The sequence below is a fragment of the Physeter macrocephalus genome, chromosome 7, assembly GCF_002837175.3.
Source record: "Physeter macrocephalus isolate SW-GA chromosome 7, ASM283717v5, whole genome shotgun sequence".
Classification (NCBI taxonomy): Eukaryota; Metazoa; Chordata; class Mammalia; order Artiodactyla; family Physeteridae; genus Physeter; species Physeter macrocephalus.
In genome coordinates, this window is record NC_041220.1 from 144,960,764 (window position 1) to 144,978,437 (window position 17,674).

Consider the following 17,674-nt stretch of genomic DNA (forward strand, 5'->3'; position numbering starts at 1 on the left):
GAGAGGCCACGACAGTGAGAGGCCCGCGTACCGCAAAAAAAAAAAAACACCACAAGAAAACACCGCTGACTGCGTTCGTGTGCAGGCCTCTTGTGGGAGTCTGTTCCCACTGTGTTAAGCGAAGCCCTGCCCAGAGGCCTGTCAGCGCCCCAGCCGTGCCTTCCCCCTGGTCTGCTCGTGGCTCTGACCTCCTGTCCCTGATGACCGATGAGATCAGGGCCATTTCCTGTACTTACTGGACGTTTGCATGTCCTTTCTGGTATCCTTTTGCTCATTTTTCTTTTGGGTTGTGTGCATTTTTCTTACTGGTTTGTAGGAACTCTTTATATATTCTGGATACAAGTCTCTTCTTGGATGTGTGTTTTGCAAATATTTTTTCCTATCCCATGGTTTGCCTTGTCACTTTCTTTCTTTTTTTAAAAAAAATTTATTTATTTTTGGCTGTGTTGGGTCTCATTGCTGCGCGCGGGCTTTCTCATTGCGGTGGCCTCTCTTGTTGTGGTGCACAGGCTCTAGGTGCACAGGCTTCAGTAGTTGCAGCATGCAGGCTCAGTAGTTGTGGCACGTGGGCCCTAGAGCGCACGAGCTTCAGTAGTTGCGGCGCATGGGCTCTAGGGCATGCGGGCTTCAGTAGTTGTGGCTCACGGGCTTTAGAGCGCAGGCTCAGTAGTTGTGGCACACGGGCTTAGGTGCTCCGTGGCATGTGGGATCTTTCTGGACCAGGGATTGAACCTGTGTCCCCTGCATTGGCAGGCGGATTCTTAACCACTGCGCCACTAGGGAAGTCCGCTTGTGGCTTTCTATGTCCTTTACTCAACGGAATAATTGTGAAGCTTTTAAGAATCTTGACTAAGAAAAGAAATGTATTCTGGGGTCCATGCTTTTCTTTTTAATCACCAAGAAAGACAGTGTTGGGGAAAAACAAGTTTATTGCAGGGATAAAAACACAGGCCTGTTTTTTGAGTTGGAACTATTTCTGAATCCGCATGTGTAAACCCACAGTATTGAAACTTCTTTCTCTTCACTTTCAGTATTCTGCCCAGAAACCGAACACAAGTGGCCACTTGTTCCCTTCTGAGACCGATGGTAAGTATTTAAAAGCCCCAGCAGGTCTTTCTGGGCTGCCGTGGGCTGGGACCCCGTGAGCAGGGCCGGACGGGGAGGCTGACCCGGAGCGCGAGGCCCCAGCTGCGCCCCCCCGTCTGCTGCCTCTCCCTCCTCTGGGCAGCGGCAAGGGTTGGAGAGCTTCCTTTCTGGAAGCGGCCTGGCAGTGCAGAGCTGAAAGGCCTGCCCGGTGGGGTCCTGTGGCCCCCAGGGAAAGGACGGGGGTCTGGCGGTACGCACGGCCTATGCCGCAGCGCTGGCGTGGCGCACACCCGGCCAGTGGTGGGAGCCGGGGTTGTGCGTGCCTGGAGGGCCTGGGTCTGCCGGACCCCTTCCCTGCGCCGCACGCCCCTGCCACGTGTGCCCCGTGGTCTGAGTGGGAGCAGGGGGCTCGGCCGCCCGAGTGTAAGTCTGTTTGCGTGAGCGTGAGCGTGGGTGCCGTGGCCCCTGTGATGAACCGTGGCTGGTGTCCGTGGTCGCAGTGAGGTGCTAGTGGTGTGACTTCAGGCCGGACAGTCCGAGTGGCATCCAGGTCTTCCCCCTGCTGCCCTGCTCACCTCCACGGGGACGCTGTGCTCGGCGCCCTCCCGGCTGCTCAAGTGCAGGCTGTCACCAAGGTCTCGGGTGGTACGGGCCCGCACGTGGCCCTGGGCGCTGTCTCCGTCCCACACAGGGCCAGTCCTGGCTCGGAGCCCCTCGGGCTTCCCGTAGGCCACGGGGCCGGCCCTGCCGTCCTTCCTGACTGACTGTGCGTCCCTGTGACCCAGGGTCACCTGGGGCCTTCGCCTGTGCCTCTCCCAGCGGCGGGTCCTGGCCTCCATGCCAAGGCCCCTCAGCTGGGGGTGACCGCAGAGCAGCTGGGCTGGAGGGGCTGCTGGCCGCCCCTGGGCCAGGTCATCGGGGCTCTGGGCTCCCCCAGCCCTGGCCCCACTCCCCTGGCTGCCCCCTTGCCCAGGTGTGCTGCCTGCGTGAGCCCATCCGTGTCGAGCTGCCGACCCCTGGACGCTCGGCCTCTCGAGTGACCCTTATGCCCCCGTCTGATGGCGAGGAAGCCGGGTCTGCGGTGTCCGGGTCCCCGTGCCCCAGGCATCCCCACCGTGGTGTGAGCTGGGACTCTTCAGGGCAGGGGCGGGGAGGAGGGGGAATCCCACGAGCGGGGCTGGGCCCACCCTGAGGCCAGGGAGGGCCGAGGGCACGGGGGGCGTGCGCCCCTCAGCCGTCTCTCCTTCGTGTTTCCCCAGAAGACAAGCACCCCTGGAAGGTCATCGGTGGAGGACAGCCCGTCGGAAGCCAGGGGGCCACGGGCCCTGCCATCCCCTTCCCTCCGGGCCCCTGCGGCCCGAGCGCCAGCCTGGGTGCGGTCAGTGCCAGGGACCTCAGGGACGGCGCAGGGCCGCCCTCCGCACCGCCCACCAAGCGACACTGCCGCTCCCTGTCGGAGCCCGACGGGCTGGCGCGCTGCCGGTCCCCGTGGCGCCCCGGCGGCTCCAGAGTCTGGGCTCCTGTCTCCAAGAGGCGGTGCCACAGTGGCGGGAGCGCCACGCTGCAGGCCGGGAGCGCCTGGTCGCCGGGCCGAGCCCTCCCCGCTGCCAGCTCCGCCTCGCCCCCCGCGCCCCGGCCGGCCTCGGCTTTGGCCAGCAGCGGCCTCCCGGCCCTGGGCCCGGCTCGGCGACCCGCTGGACCTCGCTTGCCCTCGCCGCGCCGCCGCCTGTCCCTGTCACAGGAGCGCCTGTTGCCAGTGGATGCGGCCCCACCCTCAGCAGGCAGCACGCCCGCGTCCACGCCCGCGTCCACGCCCGCGTCCACGCCCGAGCTGGGCCGCTGCCGGGGCCTGCTCCGCTGCCGCTCTCAGCCATGCGTGCGCGCAGGCGGGAAGGGCCAGCGGAAGCGCAGGCGCGAGGAGGATGCGCGCTGGCCGCGCCCGGCCCTGGACTTCCTGAAAATGACGCGGGTGAGGCTCCCTCTCCTCTCGTGTCCAGTGCAGGTGCCCCCTCCACGGGGCGGGGCGCTTGTGGGGGGATCCGCCCCCCACGCGGGCCTGGGCTGCCCTTTGCAGGGTGGAGACGGGAGCCGTTGGTCAGGGCGTCGAGGCTGAGCGGGCGCCGTCCGGCACCACGCCTTTCCTTGCCGTCCTTCGTGGAGCCCGCCACCGATGATGCCTCTTTGGAGGAGGTGTTGTTCAGAGTTTGGGTTGTGAACCAGCTTGAAGGTTCTGGTGTCTGGGGTCACCGCCTGCCCCTCCCACGCTGTTGTCTGATCGCGGGCAGTTCAGAGCAGAGTTCAGGGAAAGAGCCGGTTTCCAGAGGTCTGACCTGTGCATCACTGCAGGGGGATGGCAGGACCTTCTGGGGTTGCTGAGGAACGAGGACGGGGCTGTGGTGTGAGAAAAGGGAGAGGACGGCCTGCCGGGCCCTCTCATCACAGAGCCGGCTGTGCCTGGGGTCCTGGCGGGGGCGCAGGAGCCCGCAGGGTGGGACTGAGGTCTCCGTGGGCCACCGAACCCAGGCGGGATCCAAGCTGCACGATGCCATCTACGCCCACTCTCGACGTCACTGTCAGCTTTCCCTTTCCTGACTGGTGGGTTTTCTGGAAGGTTCTTCCCAGTGGTGGGGAGGGAGCTCCCAACCCACACTTGCTGGCTGTGAAGTTTCCGCGGAGAGCTGGGGTTTAGGAAGGGGATGTTCCGAGCTTTGCCACGTGCCGCGGAGGAAGGCTGGCCGTGAGCCCGGCACGCACCCCCCAGCTCGCAGTACCGCAGCGTCTGCGGGCCCTGAGGGGGCAGGACTGTGGGGGCGTTCCCACCAGGGACTCCAGAGTAGGCACGGGGAGCCCTCACTGCTGGGTGGGCGTCCCAACCCCTCGGACCAGGGAGGGGGCAGCGACAGCGTGAGGAGGAGGAGGGTGTCAGGGCCACTGACCACAGATGTGTGTGGATCCAGCCTGGCAACTCTCGGGTTGCTGAGTTCTGGGCCAAGCATGGCCGTGATCACCTTGTGATGGAGAGGCTGCCGTGCAGGGCGGCTGGTGGGGGAGCAGAGAGGAGACGGTAGCTGGGGTTTGGGTGGAGCAGGGCTGAGGCGCCGCCCCCCAGAGGGACAAGCCCGGGGAGGTCAGAGGCTGCTTGTCTTCTAAGACGGCTCCTCCTGTTACGGGCGCGTGGCTGTGGTCCTAGAGCTAGCTCCCCTGCGCCCCTACCACGTAATTCCCGGGCCCCGCAGTCCCGTCCTGTGTCCCCTTCCTTCTCCAGCCACCTGCCCCAGGCTCTTGACAACCTCTCTGCTACTCATCAGAGTCTGCCTCTGATTCAACCCTGATGTCCCCAGCAGAGCCGTCTCTGAAATGAAAGTATAAGGTGGTGTATCAGTCAGCTGTTGCCTCGTAACAAACAACCCACAGCTAGCAGCATAAACAGCACACGTCTGTGCTATGTTCTTGTGGGTTGGGCACCCAGGAGCGGCTCAGCTGGGCGGTTCTACTCAGGGACTCCCCGAGGTCATGGCCATGCTGTCGGCCAGGGCTGTGGGCACCTAAGGCTGGACTGGGGCTGGAGGAGCCACCTCCCAGCTCCCTCACGTGGCGCAGGTTTGGTGGGACTTGCTGGAAAGCCACCTGGGCCTGGGGTGGATGTGGATTTAAACAGACCCGTGCCCACTTTCTCCCGTCAGGATCTAGTAGGGTTTTCTGTTTCTTCAGTTTGTTTTAAGTATTTCTGGGGACTTGTCTATTACAGTTCAGGTTTCAGTTTTGGGTACGGAGTTGCTCATTGTATCTCTCAGGCCTTTAAAATTTGTAGTCTGTACTTTTTTATCTTTAATGCGAGTGATGAAGTGTGTGTGGCTATAGGAACGTTGTAAACAGGTCACAGCGGCCGACTGTCGAAAAGCCTCTGCGGAGAACCTCCCTCTCTTGCCAGTTCTGACCCTCATTTTGAGGGGTGGGGTCAGTTCTGGGCCGGCTGCAGAGGTCAGCGCCCAAGCCGGCCCCTCGGCCGGGCCGGCAGCCCCTCCGTCCCTCACCAGACGACGTGACTGTGACCTGTGTGGACTCACGCCACGTCTGCAACTGCACGCCTGGGTTTTCCCCACCACACACCTGCCGTTCTCTGCAGACGCCGGCCGAGCGTCCAACTACTCAGGTCACTTCTGACACGAACTACCTGGGGTTAGTGCAGACCCTGCAGGTCAAGGCTCAGCCCCGCAAGACGGCCCCACTTCAGGCACCAGCCCCAAGTCCAGGGCCTCCTGGACTTCCGACCAAACAGCTATAAATAGGGGGTTCCCACGACCCCTCCTCAGGGTCCATCATTTGCTATAACGGCTCACAGAACTCGGGAAAGCACCTTATTTACGACACCTGTTTATTATAAAGGCTACAACACAGGAACTACCAGATGGAAGGGATGCGTAGGGCAAGGCATAGGGAGGGCGCGCAGAACCTCCACACCCTCTCCAGGTGCACCACGCTCCCAGCACCCTGACGAGCTCACCTAGGAACCCCACCGTCGAGGGGATTTTATGGAGGTTTCGTTACATCAGTATGATTGATTAAGTCACTGGCCACTGGTGATTAACTTGCTCTCCAGCCCTGGACCAAACAGCTATAAATAGGGGGTTCCCACGACCCCTCCTCAGGGTCCATCATTTGCTATAACGGCTCACAGAACTCGGGAAGGCACCGTATTTACTGACACCCGTTTATCATAAAGCCCTCGACACAGGAACTGCCAGATGGAAGGGATGCGTAGGGCAAGGCATAGGGAGGGCGCGGAGAACCTCCACACCCTCTCCAGGTGCACCACGCTCCCAGCACCCTGACGAGCTCACCTAGGAACCCCACCGTCGAGGGGATTTTATGGAGGTTTCGTTACATCGGTGTGATTGATTAAACCACTGGCCGCTGGTGATTAACTGGGTCCCTGGAGGTGGAGGTGGGGTGGGCTGGAAGTCCGGCCCTGGAATCCCAGGCTTGGTTCCCCTGGTGACCAGCCCCCACCCTGAGGCTGCTGCGGGGTCGTGTTGGCGTGAACTCGGGTGTGGTCGGAAGGGGCTCCCCCGCCCCCGTCACTCAGGGAACCCCGAGGAGTTTAGAGCTCTGAGCCAGGCACCCGCAAGAAGACCAAGTATGTTCCGTACTCCGTCGCAATGTTACAACGTACCTGAAGACGTGATTATTTCAAACGTCAGGGGAGTGAGGTGACAGTGGCCAAGCGGTCACGGGGTCTGAGTGGCGAGGTTCGGGCCTCCCTGCGTTTCGGGTGGGGCCTATAGGGCGGCGGGCCCGCTGAGGCGCGCTGCGCGGGGAGCGAGCTGAGAGTGTCGCGGGGTTTGCTGCGGGGCTGCAAGCGGGAGGGCCGGGCACTGTCTGCAGGAGTGACTTGAGTCCCTGGTCCCGGTCCCCTCCCTTGGGCTGGCCGCGGCGGTCACTGGGCTCTGCGGGCGGCTGGGGCATAGAGGACCTGCCGTCACCAGGCGTCCCCTGCGCGCGGGACGTCCCCTCGGGGAAATGCCCGTCGCTCAGCCTGGGAACCCGGCAAATTCTGTCCGTTTGTACCTGGAGACCCCCAAGTTTCCTGTCCCTTAGTCTGTCTCCCTTCCACGAGGCTTCCTAGGAGCGGGAGGAGCCCCGAGAGATCAGAGCGCACAGGCCCCTGGACACAGCGCCGGGGCTCCATGCCCATCCGAGGCCGGCTCCCCCCGGGCCTGCCGCCCGCAGCTGCCCGGAGCCGCCAGGCCTGGAAGCTTGCTGGGCAGCTGGGTTCCCACTGCTTTCTCACAGAAGCAGCCTCTTGGGTCTTGTCCTTACTTTGGTGTCATGCACGCAGTGCCTTAGAGATTGTGGCTGGAATGCGGCTGTGAGCCTTCCCTGGGGAGGGTCCCCCACGAGGCCAGGGCGCTGATGTGCCTCCTAGTGGCCACAGGGGCGGCCGGGCCCTGACTCCCAAGCCTTGTGTGGATGTCACTGGGCCGGTGAGGGGCCGGGGGGCCCGGGACCGAGAGGTCAGGCAGTCGCGGCCTTTTCACGGCCTCCTGGGCAGAGGGTGAGCAGGTGGGGCTGGGGGCCTCGCCCTGCCCGTCCGCCCAGCAGCCCAGGGTGGGGGGAGGGCACATGGGCGGGCCCCGCAGAGGCAGGGAAGCCCCGGGGTGGGGGGGTGGGGGGTGACCTGCAGCTTCTGTCTCTGTGGGGCTTGTTTCCTGTCCACACGTTTAAGGTTCATCTTCTGAGCAGCTCATGTGTGCCTTTCATTTCGTCCTTTTTATTCGTGCTTTAGTTTCCCCCAAGTTGAATAAACAGACCGTCTCATGGTAGATGGACTCTGTCTAGTCTGCTTTAACCTGTTCGCTTCTCCCGGTGGACTGTCGCCTGAGCGTATTGCTTTAGACAGACGTGGAAGGTGATTAACGTAAAAACCGCGCGTGGCGGGTACCCCCACCTCTCTTGCGGAGGGGACGCTGTTACCGCTGTGGGTGGCGCTGTGGGTGGAGGTGTGCCCAGCGGCCTCGGGGCCACGCTGTCTCCCCTCTGCTGAGAAGGTCAGTGCCGGGGTCAGGCGAGGTGCCAGACACGCAGGCCCAGGGCGCGAGGCGTGAGAAAGGCTGTGCTCATAAGGCCCCAGTAGCCCTGTCGCTGAGGTCACCACGGGGCTCTCGCTGGTGAAATGAGGGTCCCCGGGCACTGCAGGCCACCCAGCGGGAGACACGCCGGTGCCATCCTGGCTGCGCACCCTGGTGGCGGCCCCCCCGGCGGGTGCGTGGGCCTCCGGAGAGACCCAGAGACGGGTGGCCGTCCACTGCAGAGTGTGGACTCGCCAGCCCTGAGACCCAGGGGTCGGCCTCCCTTGTCACCATCTCTTTCAGCGCACGGCTTCTTGAGGAAGGAGGTGGGTGGCGTGGATTCAGAGGCCTGGCACGTCCTCTCCCGTTGCTCGGGACCGGCCCCTTCACGCTCCAGACGCTGCCCTCAGCTTCCGGGCCCCGCACCGTCCCGTCTGGTCCTGGCTCCCCAATCCCTCTCTGTCCTCCAAGCATTTCGTGAGGACAGACCTCGTGTGTCTTTGTTTGTCGGTTATGCTGGGCCCTTGGGGGTCAGTCTGGTCCAGGGGGCTCCCGCATCACTGGGGAGATGATTTCGGGGCCGTGATTTTCTTCAGTTCTGCCTTCTGGGGCCCCCGTCCTCAGAGGGTGGACCTCCTGACTGGTCCCCTCTTTCCCTTCGTCGGTTCGCAGATGGAGGATCTTGATCTCTGGGTGTTGGTGGTCTGGTTTTGGGGACGTTTTCTTTGTCCTGCATCGCCTGTTTCCTCCAAACTGCTTCCTCTTTTGGTCTGTCCTTACTGCTGCCTTACGTAGAAGATGCTGTCCCCAGGTGTTTGGTAACGTTGGGACGCCTGCCTGCGTTTAAGACGGGGACCCAAAGGCCGATCGGCGGCCGCACGTGCCTGGGTGTGGCCCTTCGGCCGTGAGCTTTTTGTGGGGTGCTGGGACCCCCCAAGTCTTCACCCCCAGTTCCACAGAGAGGCCTCTTCCAGTGCTGCCTGGGGAGGCTGGGAGCCCAGACGGGGTGCCGACCCTCAGGCGGCCCCCGTTTCTGCATGTGTCCTGCTCGTGGTGGAACCCCCCGTCCCCGCAGTCCTGTGGTGTCCACCGGGCCGGCCTCCGCCCGTGGCGGGTGAGGAGGGCCTTGGCTCGGCCAGGTCGGCCGCGGTGCGTGTCCGGGTTCCTTTCCTCGGCTGGAGCCCAGGGTGGACCCGTGCCCGGGTGCTGGGCTCCAGGGGCTCCGGGCAGTCGGAGGCTCCTGCCTGGGCTGTGGCTGTGGCCTGTGGGCAGGGCCAGCTCTGGTCTCGAGCATGCACGCTGGGCTGTGCTTCCAGGAGGAGACCTGACTAGCCTGCGGCTGGGCCGGGCCGGCCGTTTGCTCGCAGGATGGTGTCTGTTCTGCGTTCAGAAGCTCGCGGCTCAGTCTCAGGGGGCCTCTTGGCTCCAGCCGCTGAGAGTTGAGCGTGAGCTCTTGCCCGCGTCAGTTGGGTGGTCTGTGGTGGGCGCGTCCCCCAGGCTGAGTGTTTTGCACCCAAGGTGAAAGACCCTGTAAATTGAGGGCCCCTGATTCAGGACTCAGAGTTGTGACCTTTGTTTTTTTAAAATAAATTTATTTATTTATGTTTGGCTGCACTGGGTCTTCGTTGCTGCGCGCGGGCTTTCTCTGGTTGCGGCGAGCGGGGGCTACTCTTCGTTGCGGTGCGCGGGCTTCTCACTGCGGCGGCTTCTCTTGTTGCAGAGCACGGGCTCTGGGTGCGCGGGCTTCAGTAGTTGTGGCACGTGAGCTCAGTAGTTGTGGCGCACGGGCTTAGTTGCTCCGTGGCGTGTGGGATCTTCCCGGACCAGGGCTCGAACCCGTGTCCGCTGCATTGGCGGGCGGTTTCCTAACCAGTGCGCCACCAGGCAGGCCCTGACCTTTGATTTTTGAAAAGATATTTTCTGTTCATCTGCTTAGATGCAGGTGACTGTCAAACCAGAGCAGGACCGTCCAGCAGCGAGGGTCACACGTGTCAGGTCAGGGCCCGGCCCAGGTCAGGGTTGCCCTCTGGAGCTTTGTGACGCCCCTTTTTGGGCTCTTCAGTGTGAAGAGTCAGTGGCTTCGAGCTGTGTGTGGCCTGCGCCGGGAGTGTCCAGAGCTGCCGCATTCACGCTTGAGCCGCAGCTGTGGTCGTAGACGGGCCTCCATCCCGGCCCCCGAGAGGGCCTTTGGGCCGTGGCCCTCCCGCCAGCTGTCAGGTTACTACCGTCTGGGTAGGGGTTCGACTTCCGTGCTGTGAATCAAAAGGAGAATTTTGTAGGTGGAGGTGTGAGGAAGGACACGTTGGCTTCTGTTGCTGTGGGTGCAGGGCTGGGCCCGCCGTGCTGTGGGGTCTGCGTATGAAAGCGACCTTGACTGTGGCGTCCACCTTGATTTGAATGAAGAAGAAATTATCTCACGCATCCTCATTTTGTGACCAGGACTTGTGGCCAGTTGTCAAATCTTCAGAGACTTGATTCTTCAGTTTTACTTCTTGGTGGCTCACTCATTACAGTAGAACAACAGCTGAAATAAGGCCGTTGGTCCCGTGGAGCTGAGTGGCACCCCCGAAAGCGCTGGTTCCAGAGGGAGCTGCGTGTGTGGTTCTGGGGGGCCTGTTCCAGGGAGTCATGTGTCCAGGAGCCTGACCGCGGGAGGCCTGGGGGCACCCTCGCCCCGCGGCCGCCACCCCCACACACGTCGCCACGTCGGATTCTGCCAACACCCTGAGAAGCCCCGAGGCACGCGGTGACATGTCTGCGGGGCAGGGCGGGCAGCCCAGGGGTGACGCCTGGACACGCCATGGACAGCACGTGGCGCTGCATGAAGCTGCGGGACCAGGAGTTCAGGGCGGGGGCGGGGGTGCTGGCCACGCGAGGGGCTGCTGCTGTGTGCACAGCCCGGTCAGGACCCTGAGGGTGGACTGGGGTGGCCTCCGGGCCTTGGGCCCCTGTGGGACGGCCAAGGAGAGGGGCCACCGAGCGGGTGGGGCTGTGTGTGCTGTCGGGGGCAGGGCTCTGGTCTGGGGGTGCAGACCAGGGATGTGCTCGTCGGGGGGCAGGGCCGGGCTGGGGGGAGCTGGCCACGGGGGCGGGGGCAGCGGCAGGCCATCGTCACAGCGGCTCTCAGCTGGGCGCCCTGGGCCGGCCGTCCGGGGGCGCGGTGTGGGGCGATGCCCGCCAGGCCGGAGGGGGTGGAGGCTCGGGGAGGCCCCCTGTGTAGAGTGTGCGTCTCGGGCATTCTAAGGTGAGGACAGTCGCAGCGTGCCGGTGTTGAAAGCGGAACCACCGGAAGAGGGAGGGCTGAGGGGAGAGGAAGGTGGGCACCCGGGGTGGCTGTGGGGCCCGCCTGGCAGGAGCTGGGGGCCCGGGCGGGGGTCCCCCGAGGCAGGCTGCGGAGGCGGGCGCCGGCCGTGCTGACGAGCGGGGCCGTTGTTGCGCGAGGACCCCGGACCTCCGGCCAGTCCTCCCCCGGGTGTTTGACGGGATCGTGGACACACCTGCGGCCTCGAGTCCCCGGGCCCCCGTCCCCCGTGCGCCGGCTCTCAGTGGGGCCGTGGCCCTGGGCGAGGCAGGGGCGCGGGCAGGCAGGCTCTGAGAAAGTGGCCCCGAGGGTGGGAGGGCGTGTGGCGGGGCCCAGGGGACCGAGGACGCCTTATGTGACCTCGGGGACCCCTCTTGGTGGGATGCCATCTCCCCTGTGGCCTCCTGGAGATGCTTCAAGCCCGTGTCTTTTCTGTTGCAGACGTTAAAAAATTCAAAAAGCCTTTGTTCGCTTGATTACGAAGACGAGGATGAGGATGGCGCCCGGGTGAAGACAGCCGTGTCCTCCCCGTGTGACCCGCACGGCCCCGCGGGCAGCGCTGCGCCCGGCCCCGGCCCCGCCAGCCCCAGCCCGGGGGTCTGGCGGGGGTGGGTGGCCGGTGGGGGCGGGAGTGGCGGGGACCCGAGTGACTGGGACAGCGCCGGGGAGGAGGGCGTCTTCCCCGCGGGCCGCGGCGAGCTGGACCTGGAGCAGATCGAGAACAACTGACCGGCAGGCCGCGGGGAGCCCCGGCTCTTGCCCGCGAGCGCGCTGTTCGAACTCCAGGTGTCGCTTTGATGCAGCCTTTCCTGGAGAAGCGTTCTGCATTTTTCCGGCCTTTCTGGTTCCGAGAAAGCGTCTCTATCTTGAAGTGAATTTTCGTGAGGGCATTCTGTTAACAGGGTCTGTGCACAGACCCTGGGGTGGGTTTGTGTTCCTTTGGTGAAATGCCTACTGTGAAGGGCGCTGTGCGTGGTTCAGCTGCTCGCAAACACCGGGCGCGTGGCCGGCCCCTCTTGGACGCGGTCATCGCGTGCTGGGCTCTTTGGAGCAGGGCCGCGTCGCTGAGGACTTGGGACGGGCCGTGAGGACGTGGTCCTGGCAGCCCTGCTCTGTCGATTCAATAAAAGGCATTCGTTTGCTTTGCAGTGTGGCTTGTGCGTCTTGCTTTTCTCCCCAGGTCACGGAGGCCTGGTTGGCCTCGGATCTCTTTATGTTCATTCTCACTTAATAAAATCATAGGCTTTCTACCAAAGATGTTGATCTAAGGAACTTTGGGTAAGAGGAAGGAGTTTGCCATAGCGAAAGGAAACGTTTCTAATCTTTGGAGAAATAGTCTTGGTTTTCTTTCCTGAGAAAATGGTCGTGGGGCCCTGTGGTTAACTGGAAGCGCCTTCTGAACCGGTTTGGGCTTAGCTGGGGGCCGGCCAAGGCTGGGAAGCGTGCTCTTCTCCATGGGCCCCCCCTTGGCCCCGCCCTGCGAGGTGGCGGACAGGGTCTTTGAGCGCTGCGCGGCCGCCTGCCGGGCACCCACCCACCTGGTGCCTCCTGGGAAACGCAGCAGCACCTCTTCTGACACGTTCACTTGCAGAACTGCAGTGGCGGTAAAGGCTTCTTTGCCCATCCATGTCGAAGAGGTCTCTCTTCCCTTAAAACTTCGGCGGCAGCCTGACGGCCCCGCTGTCCTCAGAGGCACAGTTCGGCTGCTGGTTGCTCGCCTGGGGAAGTGGGGGTCGGATGTGTGTGCCGCAGACGGACGCAGGAGGGGCCTCCTGCCTTTTCTGAACAGTCCGCGTGTCCAGTCAGAGGCCCCCGCCGCTAGCTGGGCCCGTCTGGGCTGTCACCTGGACAGCGGGGATTTGGAAGCTGCCCGGGGTTTTTCTGGGTTTTTTTGGCAACGCCACGCAGCACGTGGGATCTCAGTTCCCTGGCCAGGGATTGAACCCTTGTCCCCTGCAGTGGAAGCGCGGAGTCTTAACCACTGGACCTCCAGGGAAGCCCCGGAAGCTGTCCAGGTTTAGCTGAAAGAGAAAACAAAAATAAGGTGCCGAGGGGGCCGGGGTGCTGCAGGGCCACGGGTCGGGGGACGAGACGGGAAGGTGGCCGCAGGGGACGTGGTGGTGGTGGTGTCGGGACGGCTGGAGAGCCCCCAGGATGGCTCTTCGGGGGGGGGCTGGAGGAGGGGGCCCTGGCCTGGCCGAGGCTGCCGTAGGGGCCAGGCGGGGAAGCGTGGGAGAGAGTCGGCCACGGCAGGCGCAGCGCTGCGTGCAGGAGTGGGCCCAGCCCCGGGGGACCCTGGGCAGGTGGCGGGCGGGCAGGGGAGGGCTCCCCACATCCCTGTCCAGCTGGGCTGGCCGTGGCTCTCCGGGCCGAGCCGTCTGCATCAGCCCGAGCTGCTCGGGGTCAGCCTGCGGGTCTGGGCGGCCGCGGAGGGGCGTCTCGGGAGCCCAGGTGAGCACCGCTGCTCCGCAGCTTCCAGCCTCCTGACTCTTCCAGGTGAGTGCCTTGTGACCCCCATGCTGGCTGCCCCAGATAGTAAATCCCTTGGATTTGGAGGGTCACATACAGTCTTCTCCCCCCAGAAGTGGAAAATCCGTCTGAGCTCTCTCGGCCAGTCACTGTTCAGGGGTCGCTTGCTGATGCCTGAATTCGGGGAATTAAAGGATAAAGTCAAAGACAGAAGAAGGAAAGCGATAATAAGATAAGAGCAGAAACGACGGAAGCGGACAGAGCCGGAGCGAGGAGCCTCGGAGCCTTGCCTCTGATGGACTCAGGTGACGGGCCGAGCGGGACGGAGCCCAGGGGGACAGTCGGGCGACGGGAGGACGAAGCCTGAGGGCGGCAGGGACGCTGACAATGGTGAGGGGGCGAGGTGGGCGGCGGGGAGGAGAGGGCGAATTCCCGGGAGGATAGTGCAGAAACTGGCGCCGGAAGTCAGAACCCAGGGGTAGTCCTGCAACCACTGAACCAAACGGGCCGTGGCTCAACATCTTCCTGCAGAGACCACACCCACCCCAGACGACTCTGGGCAAATCCTACACCATACACAAGATGGAGGAGATTCCAGTTGGAGAAGACACGCCCCCGAGAATCGAGTGTGGCCAGGGAGACCCTGACATGACGGCGTGGAGGGACGGTGGGGGTGGGGTGGAGCTCAGCGGTGGTCAGGGTCAAGGGTCAGAGTGGTCAGGGTCGAGGGCAAGCAGGGTCCGTCTCCTGGCCTCCACCCCAGGCCTCCGGACAGCAGGGAGAGGGCCCCGGTCCCCTCACAGGCCACCAGCCCGTAGGCGCCAAGCCCCTCCTCCCTTTCCCCGGGCCCCCTGACCTTGACCCGCCCCCCCCACTCCCCCAGTTCTCAGCCGGGCCCCCCTCCCGGGGTGCCCGCAGCCCATGGGCTTCCCGACTGTGGGCCTCTGCCCTGGTGTCGGGCGGGAGGGGAAGCGACTGCCCATCATGCACCTTTTTCTGTTTTCCTGCAGCTGTGGATATAGCTTTTAAAAACCTATTTAAGTTGATTTGGGTAATTTATATTGTCTTAGAACGTTGTCAGTTTCATCAGGAATATCCCATGTACTAACCTGTCGCTTTTAATCCCAGCTCCCTGGTCCCCTCTTCTGGGCCCGCACGGCGTCTGGGTTCTCTCGCTCTGTTGATTAGCCTGGCCAGACGTTTGTTAATTTTATTTATTTATTTTGAGGACCCAGCACTTGGATTTACTTTTGAGTTCCCCCATTTTTCTTGTTTCCAATTCGTTAATTCGCCTTTATCTGTACTCCTGGCTCCTGCCTCCCGTGGATTTACTTTATTGTTCTGTTTTCCTTCCTTGCGCCGAATGCTTAGTTCATTTATTTTCAGTCTCTCTTGCTCATTAATAAAAACATTTAAGGTTGCGGATTCTCTGACAACCCCTCCTGAAGCTGGCCCCGGGGATGTGCAGTCTCTCTCCCAACACCTGTAAAATCGTCTGTCACGGCAACTTCCATTTGCTCTCTGACCTAGGAGTTATTTAGGAGAGTAGCTTTGAATTTCCAGATCATCTGGCTTCTTTTTTAGATCCTTTTAGCAATTTTTAGTTTCACTGCATTGGTTTAAATAATGAGGCCTGTAAAGGTTTCACCGTTTGGAATATGGTGAGGCATGCTTGCATGTGTGTGCATGTGCGTACCTACGTGCACACCTGAGCAAGTGTGCACACCCACATGCCCACACGTGAACCTGCGTGCCCCCGCCTGTGTGCACCTGTGGGCCCACGTGTGTGTATGTGCATGCATGGGTTTGTGTGCCTGCCCATGTATGGCCGTATACATGTGTAATGGGTGTGTGCGTGCGTGGGTGTGTATATGCACGTGTGGGGAATGTTATGCGGTTTCCGGCCGGGTGAGGGCTGTCCAGTCAAGGGCGTCCAGCAGGGGACTCAGGCCTCGTCCACCTTCCAGTTTTGTCCACCCGGTCCTGGGTCATTGGCTGAGGTCTGGGCGCTGGAGCTGACTTCCCCAGATGCTCACGGCGACATCCCTGATCTCGCGCCCCTCGCTGGGTCTCGATGGCCAGGACTGCTTGTTAACAGGCTGAAAAGACACCTTGGAGGCCCCCCGGTGGGCGGCCTGGGAAGGGCTTGTTGGGGATCTCCCTGTGCTGGTGGCAGAGGGTGGGGCTCGTCCTGTGGCCCCAGGCCCTCCCTCCGACCCCGAAGACAAGGAGCGGAGCGTGGGGAAGACCCGGGAGATTCGCAGAAAGTCCGATTTCATTCCTAGTTTGCTAATGATAAAAAATCATGAACGAATGTTGAATTTTCATTTATTCGTCTGTTGAGATGATCATACGATGTCTCTCCTTTAATCTGTACATGAGTTTTCTAGGGCTGCTTCAGAAAATACCACAGACTCGGGGGCGGTGCGTTGGAGGCCTCAGACAACAAGCATTTGCTCCCCCCAGTCCTGGGGGCCGCAAGTCCCATTTCAGGGTGTGCGCGGGGCTGGGTCCTCCTGAGGCCTCTCTCCTGGGCGTGCAGACGGCCGTCCCCTCCCTGTGTCCTCACGTGGTCGTCCCTCTGTGTGTGTCTGTGTCCTAGTCTCCTCCTCCTATAAGGACACCAGTCAGATTGGATCAGGGCCCACCCTTGGGACCTCATTTTACATTATTCACCTCTTTAAAGACCCTGTCTCCAATTTTTTTTTTATTGTGGTAAAATACGTATAACATAACGTTTATCACGTTAACCATTAAAAATTTTTTTTCATTGGGGTATAGTTGATTTACGATGTTGTGTTAGTTTCAGGTGTACAGCAAAGTGAATCAGTTATACCTATACATATATCCCCTCTTTTTTAGATTCTTTCCCCATATAGGCCATTACAGAGTACTGAGTAGAGTTCCCTGTGCTGCACAGTAGGCCCTTATGAGTTACCTATTTCATATATAGTAGTGTGTCTATGCCCATCCCAGCCTCCCAGTTTCTCCCTCCCCCGCTTACCCCCGGTAACCGTAAGTTTGTTTCCTACATCCATGACTCTACTTCTGTTTTTAAGTGCACAGTTCAGTGGCATTAAGTACATTCACGTTGCTGTGCAGCCATCACCATCCATCTCCAGAACTTTTCCATCTTCCCAAACTGAGCTCTGCACCCATGAAACACTACCCTTCCGTCCCCCTCCCCCGGCCCCCACCATCTGCCTTCTGTCTCTATGGATCTGACTCCTCTAAGGATTCATATAAGTGGAATCCCACAGTATTTTTTTTTAACTGACTGTGTCACTGAGGATAATGTCCTCAAGGTTCATCCATGTTGTAGCAGGTGTCAGCATCTCCTTCCTTTTTAAGGCCGAATAACATTCCACTGTGTGGATGGACACTTGGGTTGCGTCTACCTTTTGCCTGTTGTGAGTAACGCTGCTATGAACATGGGGGCACAAATACCCCACTGAGACCCTGCTTTCAGTTCTTTTGAGTGTGTGACCAGAAATGGAATTGCCGGGTCCAGTGGTGACTGTTTAGTTTTTTGAGGAAACTCCACACTGTTCTCCAGCAGCTGCGCCATTTCACGTTCCTCCAGCCGTGCACAGGGCTCCAGTTTCTCCACATCCTGGCTGACACTTGTTGTTTCCTGTTGCTTTGGATAGTGGCCGTCCTCATGGGGTGCGGTGGTGCCTGTGGAGTTTGTTTGTTTTCTGTGATGTTGCTGGTATTTAACTTACCTGCATCATAGTAGGAAATTTGCTGGAAGTTTATGGCCTGACATATGGCCAATTTTTATAGATATTCCACCTGTGCTTGAAAAGAATATATATTCTGAAGGTGTAGCGTTCCATATATGTCTGTGAGATCTAGGTTTATTGTACAAATCTTTATCCTTATTGAATTTTCTTGTCTACCTGATAGATCAAGTATTGATAGATGTGTTAGATTCTACGATGGCCAAATTGTCTATTTCTCCTTGTAGTTTTGTAGGTGCATTCATGTTTAGAATTATATATTTCTGTTGATTTGAATCTTTTATGGTCGCAAGTTAACCCTCTTTGTCTCTACTGATAATTTTGATTAAATTCTATTTTGTGTAATGTTAAAATGGCTATAATGTCTTTCTTTTGGTCGCCATGTTTACTTTTTTTTTTTTTTTTTTTTTTGTGGTACGCGGGCCTCTCACCGTTGTGGCCTCTCCCGTTGCGGAGCACAGGCTCCGGACGCGCAGGCTCAGCGGCCATGGCTCACGGGCCCAGCC

At 60.7% G+C, this 17,674-nt stretch overlaps 1 protein-coding gene across 1 annotated transcript in view; it reads left to right on the forward strand.

The window, feature by feature from the left end:
* Positions 1 to 12,082, forward strand: part of FAM53A (family with sequence similarity 53 member A) — a 14,543-nt gene extending 2,461 nt beyond the window's left edge. Inside the window, exons 2-4 of the mRNA XM_024119164.2 lie at positions 1,032 to 1,086; positions 2,346 to 3,055; positions 11,398 to 12,082. Coding sequence (XP_023974932.1) covers positions 1,032 to 1,086; positions 2,346 to 3,055; positions 11,398 to 11,685 — 1,053 coding nt within the window. The 3' untranslated portion in view covers positions 11,686 to 12,082. The remainder of the gene's footprint in view (positions 1 to 1,031; positions 1,087 to 2,345; positions 3,056 to 11,397) is intronic.
* Positions 12,083 to 17,674: the final 5,592 nt, after the last annotated feature.